Genomic DNA, 21,478 nt, shown 5'->3' on the forward strand with positions numbered 1-21,478 from the left:
GCTACCACTGTACATCAAGTTCTCTTGCACACAGTCCCTTTTATTTCATTTGGACCACCTTGGAGCCATTTGATCCAAGTGGGGTAAAACAGTCTGTGCAAACAACAATGAACAATATCCAAATAACGTGTCCCATCAGCACAAGGATTTAAATTTGCACAGCCAAATTTCCCACAGGCATGCCGCCACAAATCTGCTCTGGGCGGTTGGAGAAACCCCTAAAACAGAGGGGAAGGGTACATTGCAGAAGCGCAAATCCTTGTGCTGACAGGATGTGTAAGTTAGATACTGTCCAAAATTGGCTGCTTACCCCCCCGTTTTGGTCCTTGGTACATGGGACAGACTCCGTGAACACACTCAGAAGTGCACAATTTTGGGTTGCCTTAGGAGCTAAGCACTTCATCTGCAGAGAATCTGGGAGTCTGGAGTATGTTTTTGCCTTGTGGCGGGTTTTTGTAAAAGGTGAAAGCTGATGTCTTTGACAGAAGCCCAAAGGGAAATTTTAAGAAACCACATCTCCTTTGCTTCCCCCATATTCTCCATGCAGAAAACGTTTCTTCCTCAGGAGCTGAGGTCTGCTGAAACCACAGGAGAAACGCCACAGGCAAAACCAATTAGCTGCAATTACCTTTTGCCCTCCATTTGCAGAGAAGGGCATTTCCAGGCATGTCTATTAAGTTGCTCTGATTGTAGGGCACACTTACCTGGACTCCGGAAATACGTATCATCATCAAATGGGAAAGTAGTTATGAGAAAGCCCAAGAAGATACAATAAAACTGCTACCCTCCTGTTGGCTAAGTATCTTGAAGTGAATGTCACTCAACATCTCAAGAATATCAATCATTTCATGGAAATGGCTAGAGCATTACACTAAGAATGCTCAACAGTGAGTGGAAGCACTAAAGCAAAGCTGACATTCAAATACCAAACTAGTTTAATATCTTGGAGCTCTACGGCAGGAACCAAAATGTTACATGGTTGGGCTGGGAGTAGCAAATGTACAGTGATCTCAGACCAAAATCCCACACCTTAATGCTGTGATGGACAAGTAGCTTGGCTGGCAAGCCCTCTAAGGGCAGATCATGTGCTAACTGTAAGACCCGCAAACTTAGCGGCAGTGCGCTTTTTAAAAAAACCTCACGAGTGGTGCAGCCTGGCACTTCCACTTATCTGCAGAGATCTTAAAACAAAGTGTTTTGAGACTTTTAGCCCTGGACAATCATTCTAGAAGCATAAACTGATACAACAGCAAGAGACTCATTTGCAGGCCACTTTCAGCCAATACACCAACAGCTGTCAACCACTGCTTTAGTAGTGCATTAAAATGGGCATAACCCATTTCTAATTTTAAAACTTGTTTGTTTTTTTACAGGGGTTCCTTGTGCTTTACTTTGTTTTGGTCTATTGCTATAGCACAGAAAACAGCAGTGCTACTATGCAGAGATGTATTAACAGGAGGGCAAACTGGGCAGCTCCCCAGGGCAGCCAATGGGGACAGGCAGCAACAAGCGTTCTGAGGCACTGTGGGGATTAGTAGCCTCCTTTCAGATGGTGCAAGAGGACTTTTGCTTCTTGCTGGCACAGAAAAGGGAATAAATCTGTATGAGGAGAAGGTGGTGATGGTGAACAGAATCCCCATCCGATTGGCTGGTTGGCAGTGCTTTTCTGGCCAATGAGCATGCAATAGGGCTCCAGAATGGGCAGGTTGACATGCGAGTTTGAGTCTCCTTGCCATGTTTGGTTTATTTTACTTTGAGTCACCCCACTGCCACTATTAGGATAGATAGATTCTAAGGTGGTAGGATCTCCTTCCTTGCCCTGAACCAGGGAGAGCAAAAGGCTGCAACCAGCAGTGCAGGGATGGCTGGTAGACTGGCTTGGATGTGAGCGAGATGCCTGGGCAGCAGCTACTGAAGAGACAGCCACAGAATCAGGAGGCAGCAAACCTTCTCTCACCTGAGCCTTCTCCCTCACCTGTCTTGGCATGGAGAAAAATGGTGGGAGCAGCAGGTCTCTTCTGCCCAGGGGCAACCCTGCTATAAATACACCCCTACTTCAATGGCCTTCATCCAGCTGCCATAATTCATTATTACGGCACTTTATGGAGTGTTTGCTTCCCTAATCTAGCAATAACCTCAAAAAAAACAGTATTACAGGATAATTTCTAACTCTTGATGTGACAGTCAATGATAAAAGTAGCAGATCACTGTCCGATGTGAAAAGGGCATACTGAATTATTAAATTATCAATCAGTAATGAGGCAAAAGGGAGGACTATGGGTTGGAAAAACAAGAATGTCAAAATATTTTATAAAAATACTAACATGTTATCTGCACAATATTAGAAAGAGTTGTTTGAAGGGGGGGAAATAGTGTTTGAAGACTGTTCTCAAGAGTTCTAAAGATACGTTTGGTGAAAGTCATTTTAAGCACAGATAAGCACCAGCAGAGCAATATTTCTGACAAATACAAGGATGAGAAGAGATTCAGTTTATAAAGCTGATTTTGAAAGAACAAGGATTCCAATCCTTCAAAGCTGGCTTTTGAAAATGTTCAGGTTTGTGAACACATGAATTATCTGTTTTGAGGATGTAGCACCGCCAGGAATCAAATATCAATCAGCTGAAACCAAGACAAGTTAAGACCCTACCAGCACTGACGGATTATCTGCCAGACCAGAGATACTAGACATGTATAAAAAGATTAACAAAGAGAGGGCTTAGAAATAAAGTGATGCCAAAGTCCATCTGCTACTGTTTTACTGTATTGTGGAGGCACAGAATGATATAAATTGAAAATATAGTCCAGAGAGATTTGCCACATTGCTGCAAGGACAGCAAATTGAAGAAAAGAAAAGAAAGAAAAGGGAAGAAAAGAAAAGAACTCAAAACACAGTTCTCCCTGTAAAGAATGGCTTGTAACTTGTTATGAAACTTTTACTTGTCCTCAAAATGATTTTAAAAAACAAAACAAAAGCCCGTATAAACACACAAGCAAAACTCTCCTCAATATGCAAGCATGCCAAGATTTAAGGAGAAGAAGCAGGAAGGAAACTTTCTAGGTAAGGTCACATGACTAGGAAGCCTTCCAAAAGCCCTGTTTCTTTTACGGGCAAATTACAGAACACTTTGCACCACAAGAAGAAATAGACATTTGCTCAAAAAGATTGAGAAGTATACCCTCAGCCTATAACACCCTAGTGAAAAGATATCAAGAGTCCATCAATACTGAAGTCCTGAAGCTTGGAAGATCATAATTCAAGTGTGTTGCTGCCATTATGGGATACATCCTAACCTACTTCACAGGGTTATTATGTGGATACAAACAGAGGCAGACAAGTTATAAAGCCAAATGGTGCAAGTAATGGTTACAAAGGCTTTGCAATGGTTCTGATGCTACTGTTTACTTACCCCAAGTAAATTACGTGGCACATATCCTTCTTTGTCGTTTAGCTGTGCCCACCACCACTCTATTTCTTCTTCATCTTCCCGGCGAAGAACCATCATGCAGTCTCCTCCTTTCATGGACAGTTCGTCATCGTTCTGAGCTTCATAATCCCAGAGAGCATACACCACTCCTTTGTTCATTATTCCCATTTTCTCTTGCACTCCTGCAATGGAGAAGAGAGTACTAAGCAACTGATTCATAACAAAATGTTTCTTCATTGTAATACTCCAATATGGGAACTGCAGTTTGCTGTGGTCTTTCCATTAACTGTAAACAGAGGTAAGACCATTCTAATCTTTGTGCTAGTTGTAAACCTAATAGAGCTTTTCCAAAAGGCTGCAGGGAGTTCCCAACCAATTAATGGAGCAATACACAAACTAGAAAGAAACACAAAGTGCGGAGGGGGAAAAAAATCTCCTATCTGGAAAGCATGTGAAAAGACTTTCTAAAACAGCAACAATTAGCACACCATCTGTGTTGCTATTGCTTCTACAAAGTAAAAAATTGTGTCCAAAAACTGCCCAAAGAAAGAGTAGTAACCTTAAAAAAATAAAGGTGAGAACAATAATTGTTGTCCATGGAGAAGTTATGAGAAAACAATAGAGGAACAAATAATGTCTTTCTTTCTTTTTTAACCAACTAATGTTATATTTGGTAAACTACATTACTAGAGGCCAGGGACTTGACATGCTTGATCAATCCAGAAATCAGAACAGAAGCAATCCTTATTCTTTGGCTTCTAAACCCATGGAGGAAAACCACATAAAAGCAATTCCAGATTGGTGGGAATCTGGAGAAAGGACTTTTCTGTTGTGATGTCCACTATTATGGAACGCTCTCCATAAGAAAAAAGAAAAAAAGCCATGCACCTACTTTGGAGTGCTTTCACCAACAGTTGGAAGACCCCTCTGTTTATCTTGACCTTCCCTAAGCCAGTGAACTCCACAGCTGAGTGGGGATTTGAACCCTGGTTTCCGCGGTTCTAATCCAACAGTCTTAACCAGAACACCACACTAGTACATACCATAAAGAAACTGGGAGCACTGTGTGTAGCCTTCTTCCATTTCTTCACACTTGTCTGCCGCAGTCTGCAGGTCACTGTAGGTTGTGGCAAAAACAGCAGCACCCGATTCCACTAAGAATTTGCACACTTGGACGTTATTGCAAGATGCAGCACAGTGCAGGGGCGTCCTGGGGATTGCAAGGAGGAAGCAAAAGTGACAGAATGTTCTGACTGCCTTCGACTATTAAAATGTGAAAAAAAGGGAAATTAAAGCTTGGTGGTGGGGGAGGAATTCCTGATTCTTAGGACAGCTCAGCGTTATGCATGCAGAGGCTCTCCAGGGCTTCAAACATGGCTCTCTCTTTCGCTCAGCCCTACCTGGAGATGCCAGGATTGAGCCTCGAACCTTCCGCACACAAAGCAGATGCTCTACTAATGAGCTTCATCACTTCCTCTTACCAACAACTACTTCAAGTGTCCAAAATGGGCACCCATTTTCATGCATTCATTCTACAATATCCAATTTCAGCTTGAAGAGACACGCTTTTGCCATCTATAATCCCAAACATCCCTTCACTCAGCTGCCAATATGACTGACAGTACAGGAAGTGTCTTGTTTGAGACCAGTGTTTCCCCAACCTTGGGTCTCCAGCTGTTTTTGGACTACAACTCCCATCAGCCCTTGCTAGCAAGACCAGCACTCAGGGATGATGGGAATTGCAGTCTGAAAAAACAGCTGGAGACCCAAGGTTGGGGAAACACTGGTTTAGACAGAAGACAAAAGCCTGACCCAGAGCTTTATTTCAGAGCTGTTCAGACCACCAACTATTCTGTTCGACTAGTGCCCACTCCTCCCCTCCAGGAAACAGAACAAAAAACACAAGAAAAGCAGCAATATTAGTGGGATTGTCATATCTGAATGCTAACCTGAACAGCGTAAGAACCGTCAGGTTAGAATGCTCTGTTAAGAAGCCAAAAATTGTCCTTACCATCCATCGCTATCTGCAGCATTTACGTTGACACCAAACTGGACCAGGAATTTCACGATCTCTGTATGGCCAGCACACACAGCATTGTGAAGCGCAGTGATGCCCTCATCATTGGGCAAGCTGGGATCTTCAACCTGTAGAGAGAGAAAAAGAGACACTGGGTGCTAAGTTTAAGATTTCCATTAATCCCAGTGCCTTTTCATACATCCCAGTTTGTTGGTGTAACTCTACTACCACCTGAAAGTGTTCAGATGTGGAGCTCTCCTATACCGTTTCTTGAATGGCTGTAACCAAGAATTCATGCAGCTATGAATGCAGCTTTAGCCCTCAATATGGGGAAACATGGAATTCATACCTCGTAGATGATCCGCTGAACAAGGTCAAATTCTCCTTCAAGAGAGGAATCAAGCAGCAAAGCAAGGGGGTTGAATTTCACTCGCATTCCATGGGCAATCCTCTCTGAGCCAACTTTGCGCAGATTGGTCCTCTTGCCCTGGAGAGGAAAAGACGGCAAAATAGTTTGTAGGGGCTTTTTGCAATGGGGAAAAAAATCCAAAATGATTAAAAACTGATACAATTAGCACAATTCCCTCTCCTTGGGAATCCAAAAGCTTTGATCTACAATAAACAATAGTAGCATTGTGCTGAAAATCTCAATTAGATAAAAAAAACGCCTCAATGGGATAAAAAGAAGTTTGCATACTCCACCCTCAGAAATATTTCCCAAATGTAACCATTGTTACCAGTAAACCATGTCCAAACAGTGCTAGAGTCCCAGACACAAGCGATTTCAAGAAAGGGAGGAGCACAGCAATGTGAACAATAGGGAGTCGCTGCCATAATCATAGAATTGTAGACCTGGAAGGGACCATGAGGGTCATCTAGTCCAACCCCCTGCAAATGAAGGAATCTTTTGCCCAACGTGGGGCTTGAACCCACGACCCTGAGATGAGGAGTCTCATGCTCTACTAACTGATATATCCCACATTACGGCTGGAATGAAGAAAGCAGAAGCAAGGTACAAAGGGTGCCGAGAAGAAGCACAGGGATAAAGATGTGAATACACACATCAGACTAAGCCAAATAAAAAGTTACCGTGTGTGTTTTTCTTTGGCCACAGGCGGTTTCCCATATTCAACAAAGTGTATTTTAGTTTGAAGGGGTGGGGCCAAGAAGAATGACTGTGGTTTGAGGTGGAAAGGGAAGAGTCAAGGGATCCATTTAGACCAAGGGTAGGCAAACTAAGGCCTGGGGGCCGGATCCGGCCCAAATGCCTTCTAAATCCGGCCCGCGGATGGTCCGGGAATCAGCGTGTTTTTACATGAGTAGAATGTGTCCTTTTATTTAAAATGCATCTCTGGGTTATTTGTGGGGCATAGGAATTCGTTCATTCCCCCCCCCCCTCCAAAATATAGTCCAGCCCCCCACAAGGTCTGAGGGACAGTGGACCGGCCCCCTGCTGAAAAAGTTTGCTGACCCCTGATTTAGACCCTGTGCCCATTTGGACCTGGCTGCTTGAAATACAGCTCAGATCCTGCCACGCTATCACAGAACCAAAAAGTTGGAAGGGACTCAGGATTTCTGTTTCCAGTACTTGTTTCGTAACCAGATATCCCCAGCTGGTTGAGAAGCAGCAATAAACACTATTCAGAGGCATATGTAAATTTTATTAAATGTCAGGATAAAAAAGAACCATGTTTATTTTTGTTCAATTCACACCACAGGAGAGAGGAGGGCGACTCTTCTCTTCTTTGCAGAATCTACTTTCTTGCAAAAACTGGTGTGTGTGTGTGTGTGTGTGTGTGTGTGTGTGTGTAAGTACACAATTAATACCAGTCAATACCAACGTTGCTAGACTGGGGTTACTTATTAACATAATGCTGGCACAGCTCAAATAGCAGTTCCAAGGGGCAGTTATATCCAGTCCCAAGATATGCTAGATGATTTAAAGCAGCAGGGCAAAAACTGTGGGAGGAATGAATGTTGAAGCTGGCCCAAAAGTGTGGGAGATGCCAAGTGGGGTAAAAAAGAAGCAAAGACTTGTGTATGAGCACGACACACACAGACAGGATATGTGACAAAGGCACATTGTGTGAAAAGGGTGGGGCAACAGCTGCCAATGAGCACTGCATGTGCCACCTGAATCCATTACAAATCTGACATCAGCGCACAGTGAAAAGGAAGGAAGACGTGACTCACAATGTCATCTTCTCTTCAACTACTCTAGAATCAACAGAATGCCAAACTTTGAAACATCCTAATGGTTAGAATTCCAACAACCCATGCCTCATTTCGCAAGATACTAGTTGCACAGGCAACTAACCCAAAACTGGCACAAAGCAAAACACGTTCTGGGAGTGCATTATTAATGTCCAGTATGTCCAGGCCCTGGTAACAAACTAGCCTAGACTATGAAAACTGTGTAGCAAGGTGGAATTTGGAGATCTTTCCCCTATATTCCAAACTAATGGTCTATGATAGGGGTCAGCAAACTTTTTCAGCAGGGGGCCGGTCCACTGTCCTTCAGACCTTGTGGGGGGCCGGAGTATATGGGGAGGGGGGAGAACGAATTCCTATGCCCCACAAATAACCCAGAGATGCATTTTAAATAAAAGCACACATTCTACTCATGTAAAAACACGCTGATTCCTGGACCGTCCGCGGGCCAGATTTAGAAGGCGATTGGGCCAGATCCAGCCCCCAGGCCTTAGTTTGCCTACCCATGGTCTATAACAAATTTTTGTGCTTCAACCTCCTTGTAACACATGAAGGGACGCCATTAACAAGACTATACCAGAATGAATCTCAAACAGAACATAGTCAAATATTCAGCCAAAGAGACAGAGGTTGCAAAAATAATTGCGGGATGCAGGAGCAAATAAGGTTCTGAGGGAGCAAACTGTCTTGCCATGTGCAAGCTGGCAAGAAAAGGGGCAGGAATGAAGCAGCTCATTTGCATGCTTTCGGGTTCTCGCCTTTATTATTCCTCAGTAGCTTGCATTTCCAACAAGATGATCCAGAAACATCACTGAGGATATCCAATATTATTAACCTAGCACCTGCTTCAAGAGGAGATGCTACATACATAAACTGGCTTCTACCGTGGATGTATTGAAGAATCACAACTAAAACTTGTTCTGTAATAAGAAGAGCAAGTCACTGGACACAGCGAAGCACATCTTTTCCTTACGTCAGTTGGAACAGGGCTTCCACCAAATGAAATTAAAAGATAATGCATCACGGCAGTGTGTGATGGGCAATCATCTGACCTGTGTCACCTTGTCTACAGAGAAGCGCCACAATACCACCTTAGTGTCAAGTGCCTAAAATGACCAAGACGATCTGTATTTACTTACAGGTGGCAAAGAGAACTGCCCCGTGACTTCGGGAGGTTGCATGCTGAACGAGTCCTCTCCCAAACTCTCTGGTTCTCCTGAAGGGTAGGGAGGCGGTGGGTAGGGCGGGTACTCCTCCATGTACATGTCTATGGGCAAGGGAACGTCCAGACTCGGTTCTTCCATTTCAGGCGGAGTGAGGGCGACGTCGTCAGAAATCCCCTCAGGAACGCTCTCTAGGCCCGACGGAGGAAGAGGCCCTGCGTTCTGATCGGCATTTGGCGTTTCTGCCTCTTCTGAAATAGTTGGCTCAGGTGAAGGAGGAACTACCTCTTTGGCCACTTCTGTGCTTAAATAAGGGTTTGGGATTTCTGCTGAGTTTTCAGCGGCAGCTACGGAAGTTTGCTTCGATGGGTAGGATGGGGCAGAGATCGTCTCCATAGCAGCCAGAGTTGTTCTCTGGTACAAGAGCTTTTGAATATTGGGGCCATTAGGGCCCTCTGGCTCAGTAATAGAGCTACGCTTCTTCAGTGGTCTTGGGGCGTTGGATAGCTTCTTCCGAAGGGCTTCCAGATCTGCATCACTTTGATTTCTGTAAGGATTTGACAAGAAAGGCAACAGCTTTGTTGGGCTGAGGGGACGAGGAATACGCTCCGTTTCATTATTTTCACTGGCTGAAGCTGTAGTCTCCATTTCAGGTTCTGGACTGCCTGGCTTGCCTTGAGTAGTTGAATAAATATTCTCAGCCTGCTGCTGTTGATTTGGGGGACCGGCTCCAGCAATAACTGGCTTTCCATACACTGAGGAACAAATCAGAAAAAGGAAGCCGTAAATAGTTTGGCAGCAAGAACAGGGAAATGCAAAACCTACGAGCACAAACATTACACAGGTAAGACTTTTCAACGTGAGACGTATCAACACAAATCTAGCGTGTTTGTATCAAAATTGATAATATGACCAAATTTTTTTTCATATTATAAGTACGATTAAAAGCATGAAGAAGTAGGGGACCAGCAACAAAAATATGGTGCTCTCCCAGCCTAAGCATTGTACTCTGAGGGGTCACTATTTGGTCAGTCCTAAACCTAGCACTGGGCAACAGTGTTCCAATTCTAGCTGGAGTCATGTTAGGCCTAAAGAGAAGCAATGTAACACTATAGAACACTACAGAGTACTATAGAATGCTCTTCGACAGAGAGGCTCAAAAGGCAGGAATCCCTGAATCTGAGCAATACAGTGTAGGAAGGGCAGTTATTTCTCCCCCACTGAGCTGCACGGCAGAGTTCTAGGAGAAACTGGGGTCACTGAGATCTGCACCTGACAGCACACATCTTTCAAACAAAGAAACCACCCCCACTTGAGTATTAAGAGGGAATGACATTTTTTATTTTATATTGTGTAATCAATATGAAATGAAAAGCAACACATCAATACTGATTACTTCATTGTAGCAGAATGAACATATATGAAAGCGCCGTACGTTATAAGTTTAATTTGGACATTTTATTTGTATAGTTATTGGGGAGAGGGAGTAAATCCTTCAGGAAGGAAATGTTATGTTACCACTTTACTAGCTTTCCATATTGATTTTCCCAGGAGTTTAAGCACCACTAACATTGGCCACCTTATGAGAAGAGAAGACTCCCTGGAGAAGACACTGATGCTGGGAAAGATGGAGGGCACAAGGAGAAGGGGGCGACAGAGGACGAGATGGTTGGATAGTGTTTTCGAGGTTACCAGCATGAGTTTGACCAAACTGCGGGAGGTAGTGGAGGACAGAAGTGCCTGGCGTGCTCTGGTCCATGGGGTCACGAAGAGTCGGACACGACTAAACGACTAAACAACAACAACTTGTTCTAGATCTGACCGAAAATACAGTGGTACCTCGGGTTACATACACTTCAGGTTACATACACTTCAGGTTACAGACTCCGCTAACCCAGAAATATTGCTTCAGGTTAAGAACTTTGCTTCAGGGTGGGAACAGAAATCGTGCTCCGGTGGTGCGGCAGCAGCAGGAGGCCCCATTAGCTAAAGTGGTGCTTCAGGTTAAGAACAGTTTCAGGTTAAGTATGGACCTCCGGAACGAATTAAGTACTTAACCCGAGGTACCACTGTATGAGCAAACTGGTGTGACTAGAACAGGTTATTTAAAGACATACTGGCTCTTTGAATTCTCACTAGGGTTCGCACTGACTTCTCACCCTGTTGCCTCCCCCCCCCCCCCCAACACCCCTTTAGAGAATCTAAGTTCCCTCTGTAATGCAGGACATGCTTTGGAAAAGCAAAGTGAAACCAAATGCTCACCACTTGGGAAATGGGGTCCTCTGGTCTGTGCCCTTGTCAGGGCACTCTGCACTGCCTGTTGGAAGTTCTTCCCAGGAGTCTGCTGCTTTGTGTACATGCTATAGATTGAACTTGCGGCAACCGTCTGTGGCTTTCGGAAAGGTGGCGGGGGAGCCTCTTTGGCTGGCTGAGGGGTGAAAGGCCTCACAGCTGCCGCAGGAGGACTCTCTTGCTTGAGAAGAGTCAGGTCCGGATTAGCAGGAAGGCCACTTGGAGACACACAGATCTTTTGCTGGGCCTGCTGAGATGCTGGTGGAGTTAGCTGGGTTGGTGGCTTCTGCTTGTTTCCTGCAGCAGCAATTGTCAGAGGCAGCTTCTGGATATTACCCTCAGGCTTAACATCTGGAGAAGGCAGCTGACCAGCTTGGCCAAAGTAAGGTAAGTTTATCTGTTTCGGTTTGGTGGGAACAGGTGGGGGCACTTTTGCCACATTTTTAGTGCCAGTCTGTAAGAGAAAACAATTGTCAGGAAAATTGAAAATCTATTCTAAGAGTGATGGGGTCAAAGGAGAAGCCAAACTGCTGTAGAACAGCAAATCAAAGACACCCGAGTTTGCATGGGTGGTGCTGTGGTCTAAACCACAGATCCTAGGGCTTGCCGAACAGAAGGTCTCAGCTCCTGCCCACCTAGCAGTTGGATAAATAGGTACAAGTGCAAGTAGATAAATAGGTACCGCTCCGGCGGGAAGGTAAACAGCGTTTCTGTGCGCTGCTCTGGTTCGCCAGAAGTGGCTTGGTCATGCTGGCCACATGACCCGGAAACTGTCTGCAGACAAACGCCAGCTGCCTCAGCCTATAGAGCAAGATGAGTGTGCAACCCCAGAGTCGTCTGCAACTGGACCTAATGGTCAGGAGTAACTTTACCTTTACTTACGTCGAGATATTACTACCTTCTTTTTTCTTTTTTAGTTTTAAATTTTTATTGGAATTTTATTTACAACATAACACAAGCCCCCCACCTCCCAATGCACAAATCCACCTTCATTAAACGTGAACATAACATACAGTGAACGTAACATACAACAATACAAACAACCAAATAAAAGACTTCCTTTATCCTGTATCTGGCCTCCTTATTTACTTCTTATGAACTGTTTCTTTTATGAATAATTATTAAGATTACTACCTTCTAATCCTGAACATGAATTGTATAGCTTAAGAAGGTAGACTTTCAAAGTATAACTTTCCTATTTCCAATATAACTTTCCAATTATTTCTCAGTTCTGAAGTTGGTAACAGGCAGCATCTTACATCGGCTCCACCCAAAGACTAAAATGAGGTGCGCCAAATCGCCATCAGGGAAGGTCTTTTAGCAAATGTCCAGGGCCTTAATGAACAGTTAAAAAAAAAAAAAGGAGCAACCCCCCCACCCTCGAATGACATGCTTCATTTTGAAGCAGGTTAGATAACACACTGCCTGGAGAACTGTGTTATGGGGTATTTGTTAATTAAAATAAATGCACGTTGCCATAAAAAGTGATACACCCGGTGAAGACTATTAAGTCCAGAGACTAAAATTACCTAACTGCACTACTGCGGTTCTCTCATATTTCTACAATCTTCTTTTAAATATTTACTTTCCCTCCCTTGCCCCTAGACAAGTGGTACAATTTCCCTTCTCAATCATGTAAGGAACCACCAGCCTGTAAGGGAGGCTTTTTTGCTGTTGTTATCATTCCCAGTTTTTACAGATTGAGAACAGAAGGGAGTGATTATTATTTGCCAAAACAAAACAAAAAAACCATTGGCTAATCTAAAATCAAGTTTTTAATTATGCCCAGCAGATCACACTAGCTAACGAGAATTAGATGTTTAGCATAAATTCGTGACCGCTGTTCACAGTAGCACATGGATTTAGAGGCTTCTCAAGCATGCTTGGAGAGCAACGTCCAGATTGCAACTCAAAAGGCACTATACGTCCAAATACCTGGCCGTCTCGCAGGAGGTCTTCGCTGCTCTGGTTTTTTCGCAGTGTACCTGTTGTAGCCACTCCAACAGCTCCATTGGAGTCAACAGAATCAAACATGGAAAAGGGGCGTACTTTTTTCTCCCTTTCTCTAAGAGGAACATCTCCCTCACCAACTAAAAGACAAAAGGAGGGTCAGATTTGAAGTAAGCATTTGTAATACTTTTGAAAAACCTAAAACTTTTTTTAAAAATCACACTTCTCAGCTAAAAAGATTCTGCATGAAGTAACACTTGTCTTCTCATAAGAAATGGACCAGGTGTGTGTCACATAATAATATCAGCCACGAATAAAGCAGACCAGTTGGAAGCCAGCGCCATCTGTGCAAGCAGCCCTGTTGCAACTTTAAGGGTCAAAACATTAAGCTGAAGAGGGATCAACAGAGAACTGTCACAGCTCCATTAGGAAATTAGGTTAACCATTCCACCACCTGAGCTACTGAAATGAAGAGAAGCATCTGAGCTGACTCATGGGTAGGCAAACTAAGGCCCAGGGGCCGGATCTGGCCCAATCGCCTTCTATATCCGGCCCGCGGACGGTCCAGAAATCAGCGTGTTTTTACATGAGTAGAATGTGCCCTTTTATTTAAAATGCATCTCTGGGTTATTTGTGGGGCCTGCCTGGTGGTTTCACAAGAGTAGAATGTGTGCTTTTATTTAAAATGCATCTCTGGGTTATTTGTGGGGCATAGGAATTTATTTATTATTATTATTTTCAAAATATAGTCCGTCCGCCCCACAAGGTCTGAGGGACAGGGGACCAGCCCCCTGCTGAAAAAGTTTGCTGACCCCTGGACTAAGCACACCAGCAAGATTCTGGGAGAGAGAAGCCACCCCAACCCAGAATAAGAGCAAACAACCCTTGTGACAGGCAGTTAATCGTCTTTAAAGTACACTATGTAACCTTAGGGTTACAAAGATAATACTCTGCTTATTTTGGAAATAGGCAGAAACACCCATAAAAACGGACCTACCTTGCACTTCATTGCTACTGTTGGCTTTGGTCACCATGGAAGTTAGCCCTTGGCCGATAACATGGCCAGCGCTCGCATTATTCCAGTCACTGATAGCGAGTGGAGGTTTTGCACCAGCAGGTGTAGTACCTGGAGTAAAAGGGAACAGAAAAAATAAGGAGAAGGAAAATGGGGGAGGGGGAACCCCTTCTCCAGAATACAAGGCACACTACACATACATGCACATTTTCTCTTCATCCAGGCAAGCGAGAGGCATTATCACATATCAATGACCCATTCTACCCAGGCAGAAGCACCCAAGGAGTCAGAAATAGGTGTGGCTGGAGACATGTTTCACTGGACCTATTAGCTTTTGCCCGTTTGTTAATTATGGTTACAGTATTAAATTATTAGCACAATTTGAGTTAGCATTTTCCCCAGAGACAGTGACAGTAGAGGAAAATAAATAACGCACCAAAGGCAATTCTAGTTCAAGAACAGAAGAATCACATTTATGTTCCACATATAAAAGATATAGACTGAGCTTAGCTGATCCTGACAAATCAGGATTCTCTGATGTTAACTGGGCTCTGCTGCTGAAAGAAGTATCGTTATTAGAAGCAATTCAGGCACAGTGGTGTACAATCAGGGGATTTTTTCCAATATCCAACTGTGAAAACACCAAGGGCTACACTGATTGTGAGGTCTGGTAGCATTACACAGCTTGTAAGGCTACTGCCCACAAGTACCCAGATAAAGGAATTAACTTACAGAAATGGAAACTCTGTTTACGTATTGGTAAGCACAACTTGCTTTTAAAAATCAGTACAAATTCATAACATGAACTCTGTTGATAACTGATATTTATAATCGGCTATCAACAAATCTGGCACCTCCATATGATCTCTTAATTTCTGGAGCAGCAACTTTATACGAAAATGCATTGCGTTACAACACTCAGTAGCTATCTATCATCCTTGTAACAATAACTAAGGGAAAGTCATAATTCCTTTTTCTTGCAGATGGAGAAGGCTAAAACAGGCTTAATTCACTGAAGGCCACTCACATGAATTCATAGATAGAGAGGAATGTGAATTAAACCTCCCCTAACGCAAGCCTAACATTCACAAATCTCACAGGCTTAATCACAAGGCAGTTTTCACAGAACACTTAGCACTGCTTGAGCAAATGGACTACGGAGAGAGAGGCAGGGAGAGAATGCATAATTTAAAATTAATGCATCCTATTTCTATGCTATAATTAAAATATGTAACTTTAAAACTAGGATAAAACACCAAACAGCTCAAGCTCACCAAAAATAAGATTTCCAAGACATGTACAGTCTTCTTTTAACAGTTGTACATATTGAGACATGAGTATTTTGTACAACTTTCATAAGCACTTCACAAAAAATAGGTTCTCAAAGTGTTTTTAATAGCAAAATTGAAATCCCTAAACACTCTTGCTCACTGATAACAAAACAAAAATACCATACAAAGAAGAATTAACTATACAGTGCCTCTTCTTCTGGATAACCAACTTGCTTCTAATATTTACAATTTACAAATACAGCATTATCCAATAAAATCCTTATTTTCAGGATTATGCTTAAACACTAATGCCAGAAACATGGGGTATTGCCATATGATATCAATGGAACTAATGCTGAGATAAAAACAAAATCTTGTTGAGCAGTGAGAGTTTTGAATATAAGTCTAAATGATCACTGTTTAGCATTTACAATCTCATTTATTCTTGAAACTACCATATAGAATGCACTGCCCCTCACCTAGTTAAGGTGATTAGAGGAAACAGAGAGAGAAAAGATTAGTTACTTCCAGAAAAACGTTCCTTTCAAACAGCTAAATTAAACATAGGTGGCTAATTGCTATACTTAGCAAGTTCTGCATCAGAAGGATTAAAAAAATATGGACCAGGCGACAACAGGAAATACCAGCACACTTTGCATTAATAAAAACCGGGGGAAAAGAATAATTATATATATAGTTACCTCCAGGAGCTTTCACTTGTGAAAGAATCCCAGCTCTCATGTTTGGGAGAGTCTGCGTTTTCAATGGACCATCAGGGGCTTGCGAGGCTGAAGTCCCATCAGGGTAGACTGGTTTGACTAAAAGTTCATTCCTTGAGGCAATGCGTGGCATGGTGGAAGACTGGATGTAAGGACCAACAGCCGCCACTCGACTTGGAGTAGATACCACTGGCTGTGGCTGATTCCCATCTGGAGACACCTACACAAGATGCATAAAGATTTAAGAAATAATTAAGCAATCCATACAATCCGTCTTTTGGGGAATCCCTCCCCCCCCCCCCCGCCGGGAACAGACACAGTATAGGCTCTGTATACACAATGTATTTTCTTTTGTGGAATGAAAGCACTAAAGGTGTAGGGACCGCTCTTCCCTTTATAAAGGACTAAATAGGTTAATGCTAATGTATTATTTAAAGCGGTTTTCATGCTACAATGAAAATGTTAGGGATATGGCAGACACAAAGCTTCTCAGCAACTTCTCACCAAATACTTCTCAGCAAATACTTCAGTGTTAAGAGTAGCATTTTTGTGGGGGTTGAGGTTGGGGGGGGGTGCCTGGCACTCACCGGGACATTCTCCTTTTGCTGCAGCGCAGCCTTCTTCTTCCACAGCCGTTCCCTCAGCTCATTAACACGCTTATCCATAACTGCCACCTCTGAGTTGCGTTTGTTTAAAGAGTCCCTCTGTTGCTGCAGCTTGGCATTCTGCTCCTGGTTCAGTTTGTTCCTCAGCTGAATGCATTCAGGAGGGGAAATTAGGAATGCAAAATAAATAACTTCCAGGGTGGTTGCCGTGATGCACAAAACTATTTTTTTATTTTTTAAAAAGCACAAGTTCTGAAAGGGTAGGAGCCCACATGGAAGTTCTGGGTGGGCTTTGCTTCTGTACACAAGTGCGTCAGGTAGACAATAATCGACACTGAGAATAATACAGAAGACACAAACTATGCTGACTGTTTAGCAGGTTGGACAATTCTGGCTTTGTCAGAGACAAGAGGTGAAAGCAAATTCCTTCGCAAGGCAATGTGTGACCTGCCCGCCTCCCTTACTCCAGGTCTGTAGAGCAGACTTGCGGCTTACCTGAAGCTCCTTGTACAGTCGGTCAAGCTCAGCAACAGCTGACTGGTTGTCATGGTAACCATCAATCCGGCCATTCTTCAGCATCTCCAACTGCCTAGTAAGTTCTTCTACCTTTGACACAGCCAGTACCAGCTCTCGTTGTTTTTGCTGGAACAAACTGTTCATCTGCTCAATCTCCTCCACTGTAGAGGAAGAAGACAGAATACAATGGCTGTTGCTGAGAGATGACCAAATGTTGGCTGCTTCCAAGGCAGCTGCTAATGGGGCAGATATGACCAGAAGCTCAAAGAAGGTTACACCAATCAGAAGCTAGACAGCTGATCAAGCTATCAAGTTATCAGCTTCAGAATTTATATAGTTTGTTTATCAGAAGAAAGGTCTTCTGGACATTATTTTTTCATCAAAAAAAATTTTCACTCCTTTGTGGGGGGAAAGGGAAGGAGAAGACAGGTAGGTCTGCATTATTTAAGCCCTGAACAAATTTGAGAGATTTTGTTCTAGGATCTGAAGAAGAGTTTGAATTGAAGCAATTTTCTGCTAGGTAAGGGAGCTATAAAATGATATTGGACTGTATGCCGCTGAATTCATTTACAGTACACCTTTTGCTGCATTGGAACAGCCTGGGGAGGAACATGAAAAATTCAGAGTTGGGAAGATACACTTGCAAAATGTACCATATCAAAGCAAGGGAGAATATCAGTATCAATATTATTTGTCTGTTTATTGAAATATTTATAATCTTCACTTTCAAAAAGTTTATCAAGGTGGCTTATAACATACAAATATAATAGAATCAGTCCAAGTATCAATAAAAATGTCATTTAAAAACACCAAGAAAACATCAGTGGATACTGGTTGGTTAAAAAGTGGAAATCACACTGAACTGTCTAGACAAGTGTTTTCAGATGATGTCTAAAGATAGGCAGGCACAGTTCTTGCCAAACCTCTACAGGTAGGCAGTTATACAAGGCAAGGTCTGCCACACTGAAAGTTTATTGTTGGTTTAAAAAACCAAGGCTTGTTTTAACTGTGTTTTAGCATAATGCCTCAATACAAAGCCTTGCCTAACCATGGTTTGTATGCCCACCCCACTCTAGATACTCACCAAGCTACAGAGGCCTGAGGCAAGAGTAGCTGCAAACAAACCATGCTTTGGAGAAACATGCCATGGCTTGTTTGCTTGTCTGTGAGACAACTCATTTGTTGAATAAACCATGACCCAACATTATATGAGAATGCAGCCAATATCTAAACAATTCTATGTAGGAACATCTGAACACTAACTTGAAACAGACATTATAAACCAGTTATCCAAAAAACCTCTAGCAACTTACCTAGCTTCCCATTACTGAGCCGTTTTTGTTCCACATGACCTTTGAGAGCTCTCACTTTCTTCAACTTGGCTTCCTGATTCTCAGCAATTTCTTTTAATCTTTTGAGTTTTTCCTGCTCTGCAGCTTGTTGTTGCTGCCGTTGGTCCTGCTGTTTCAGAAATTTTAACCGCTGCTCCTACAAGTCAACAGAACAAGCATTATGCTCACTGTGATTAAGCTATTTAATGGTGTTATACTAATGACATATGATTTCTAGGAGCAGACAAAACCTACTTCATCTTATGCATTGCAATAGTAAGCACTGCAGTTCACTTAATTACTAAAAATATTAAAAAACCCAACTAAACTAAAGGAAGAAGAGTGTACAAAGCTAAACAAATAGTTTAGGGTTTCCATATCTTCCTCCAGCCACAGCAATTTATATCATTAAAAATGGCTTCCAAGGAAAAGGCTGGAGACAAAAACACTGCAATTCTCTTTTTAAAAAGAGCTTAGGTCTTGAACTTAAATCCCCCAGCAACATTTTATTTGGCCCTCAATTTGGGGAGCAAACCCTCTTTCAGAAACGCTTATCTTCAGTAACCAATCTTCCCAGTTCAGAACTCTAGCAAGTTTTCAGGGAACCACAGGATTTCCTAACACATATATGATATATATTCAAAAAGAACACCTAACATTTGGCACTGAAGGTGGTCATGGCCAAATTAAGGCACAGCTCTCAGTCCACAGTAACTAACTTGTTTGCCCCCAGAACAGTCTGTTTTAAGAAATCCAAGGATGCCACTTTTAATATTTAGCACTTTACAAAATTCACATTTTTTAGAAGCTGCTTTTCTCATACTTTTTTATTCATAGGTAATTTTTACAGGGGGGAAACTTATTTCAACAAACCTTGTTAGCCAGCATTTGCTGTTGGGCCTCTATTTGTTGCTGCTGACGTGATGCCATTTCCTGCAATTCAGCTAGAGTCATATCCATCCGAGGAGCATTGACCTTCAGTAATTAAATATATACACATATGTAAGAGTTTGGTGTAAGCATACTATTGCGCTGAAGTCTATATAGTACATTGCCCATCTGGCTTCAGAATTAAAGGCCTGATTGCTGTACCATTTTGGAGGCATGGCGGAAGGTAAAAAGCAAGGACTACTGAAGAAGATAAAAACAGGTTACTGGCATACTTTTGTTCCAGTGCATTCTGGACAATCACCAAACCAGAAGGTACACAGGGGTCATCTATGTTCAACCTCCAACTCAAACTAATAGAATCCAGACATCAATTTGCTCCATCCTGATCCACAGAGCACCACAAGTCAGAAGCAGGTGCCCTACACCAACAACAGAGTCAAGCCACATGCTGTAGGGGGGTTCAGGCAATGAGTCCCTAAGCGACTGTGAAGGCCGATTCTGGATCCACACGTCCTTCCACAGTGGAGACATAGGTTTCCGGGCAGGAGTTGATCATGATGAGGAAATGCAAGCTACTGGCTTCTTGACAGGCTAGTAAATACTTTGAGGATTGGTGACTTCTATGGGCTTTTAAAAAGGTTGAATTGATACCAGTAATGCCAGGAAGCCTCACACTTTATACTACACAGTGGCTATTAAAGCAACTGGTTCTCACATCACTTCTTGGGAGGCGTGGGCAACATGAAACCTTGGGCAAAACAATCAGCCTGTTTTGCTGAGGCTCCCCCCCAAAACAAATACAGAGCAGACTGGTCACATACCGTATTTTTCGCCCTATAGGGCGCACCGGCCCATAGGGCGCACTTATGGGGGGGGGGGGAATAAAGGGAAAAAATATATTCCCCCCCCCCCCAAAGAGCAAAGAAGCCATGACAGCGAGCGAGATGGATCCCGCTAGCTGGCCTAGCTTCGTTTTTAGCCTCGGGGCTCGGGAGCGAAGGCGAGGTTGCGCAACCTCGCCATCGCTCCCAGAGCTTGCGGGGCTGGGGAAGCCCAAGCTTCCCCCGACCCCAGCCCTCAGAATGGGTCCGAGAGAAAAATACGGTATTTCTAACAGGCAAGAGGGCTCCCCACCTCCTGCTTTTTGCAGCCTGTTTGAGATTCTTCAATCTAGACTTCACATAAGGAGAGTTTACATGCTTTTCTTCAAAAAATAGTAACAAAATACAGATAGATCTCATCACAAAGTGAAATCCCTTCAGAGACCGGGTAGCATTCTGTGACTGAACCTATTAACTAATATAAGAACTGACCGTGGAAGTCATATAAATATTTCTAATTTCATAATTAGGTGTTCTGGAGAAAAAATAAATTTGTAAACCGAAAGGAAATTATTTCCTTGATTGCATTTAAGTAGTTTTATGCTAAATACTTACTCCATTCTCTATTCTCCGCTCACCAGGCATTTTTACACCATTTCTCTTCAAGCCTGGATCTTGCACTCTTGGTCCGCTCCCTTTTAAGTATGAAGTGAACAAAAAAAATGGTAAGTAGCTTTTAAAAAAAGAAGAAGAATGCTTTTAATATAAACTACCTCTCTACAAGGTTGGGAGGAGGAAATGAAGAAACAAGCAGGTTTGCAGTTTCAGACTTGGTCCAAAGTCACCCAACAACACTTGAAAATCAATGTAAGCACAACAGCAGCCCTGCCATACAAAATGCTGCCTGTGCAATAAATGTATTAACCTTGTCAGATATGCAGGGGACAAGAGAAGAGAAACAAGAGGTACCTTTTTCATGAAAATTAAAGTAGACAAGTTATATATATTTTAAAAAGTAGCAGCAGGCCAAATAAATGGTTTGCATGAACTCAGCATTTAAGGCACAATTAAGGGACTGGTCTGTGAAACAAGGACCCTTTAGCTTCATTGCACCATAGCTAGCTTGCAATTGTGACAAAAAGTCAAACACATGTCCTAGCCAACCAAACCAGCCGAAGGGGCTTCCTGATTAATCAGTAAAGAACATGAAGAATAGACATGAATTAAGAAAAAGAAATTGTGGTTTCT

The 21,478-nt window shown here is 42.8% G+C and overlaps 1 protein-coding gene across 2 annotated transcripts in view; it reads right to left on the minus strand.

Moving 5' to 3' along the window:
* The window catches only part of TP53BP2 (tumor protein p53 binding protein 2), a 48,272-nt gene that overhangs the window by 2,472 nt on the left and 24,322 nt on the right, over positions 1-21,478 (minus strand). For both annotated transcript variants that reach the window (XM_028724555.2, XM_077925612.1), the window contains 14 exons: positions 20,846-20,925; positions 19,392-19,493; positions 18,501-18,675; positions 17,167-17,348; positions 16,654-16,818; positions 16,049-16,286; positions 14,059-14,187; positions 13,047-13,201; positions 11,082-11,565; positions 8,796-9,574; positions 5,795-5,932; positions 5,440-5,573; positions 4,472-4,638; positions 3,411-3,610 (listed from right to left, as the gene is read on the minus strand). In XM_028724555.2, coding sequence (XP_028580388.2) covers positions 3,411-3,610; positions 4,472-4,638; positions 5,440-5,573; positions 5,795-5,932; positions 8,796-9,574; positions 11,082-11,565; positions 13,047-13,201; positions 14,059-14,187; positions 16,049-16,286; positions 16,654-16,818; positions 17,167-17,348; positions 18,501-18,675; positions 19,392-19,493; positions 20,846-20,925 — 3,128 coding nt within the window. The remainder of the gene's footprint in view (positions 1-3,410; positions 3,611-4,471; positions 4,639-5,439; positions 5,574-5,794; positions 5,933-8,795; positions 9,575-11,081; positions 11,566-13,046; positions 13,202-14,058; positions 14,188-16,048; positions 16,287-16,653; positions 16,819-17,166; positions 17,349-18,500; positions 18,676-19,391; positions 19,494-20,845; positions 20,926-21,478) is intronic.

Source organism: Podarcis muralis, chromosome 3 (genome assembly GCF_964188315.1).
Source record: "Podarcis muralis chromosome 3, rPodMur119.hap1.1, whole genome shotgun sequence".
Taxonomy (NCBI): Eukaryota; Metazoa; Chordata; class Lepidosauria; order Squamata; family Lacertidae; genus Podarcis; species Podarcis muralis.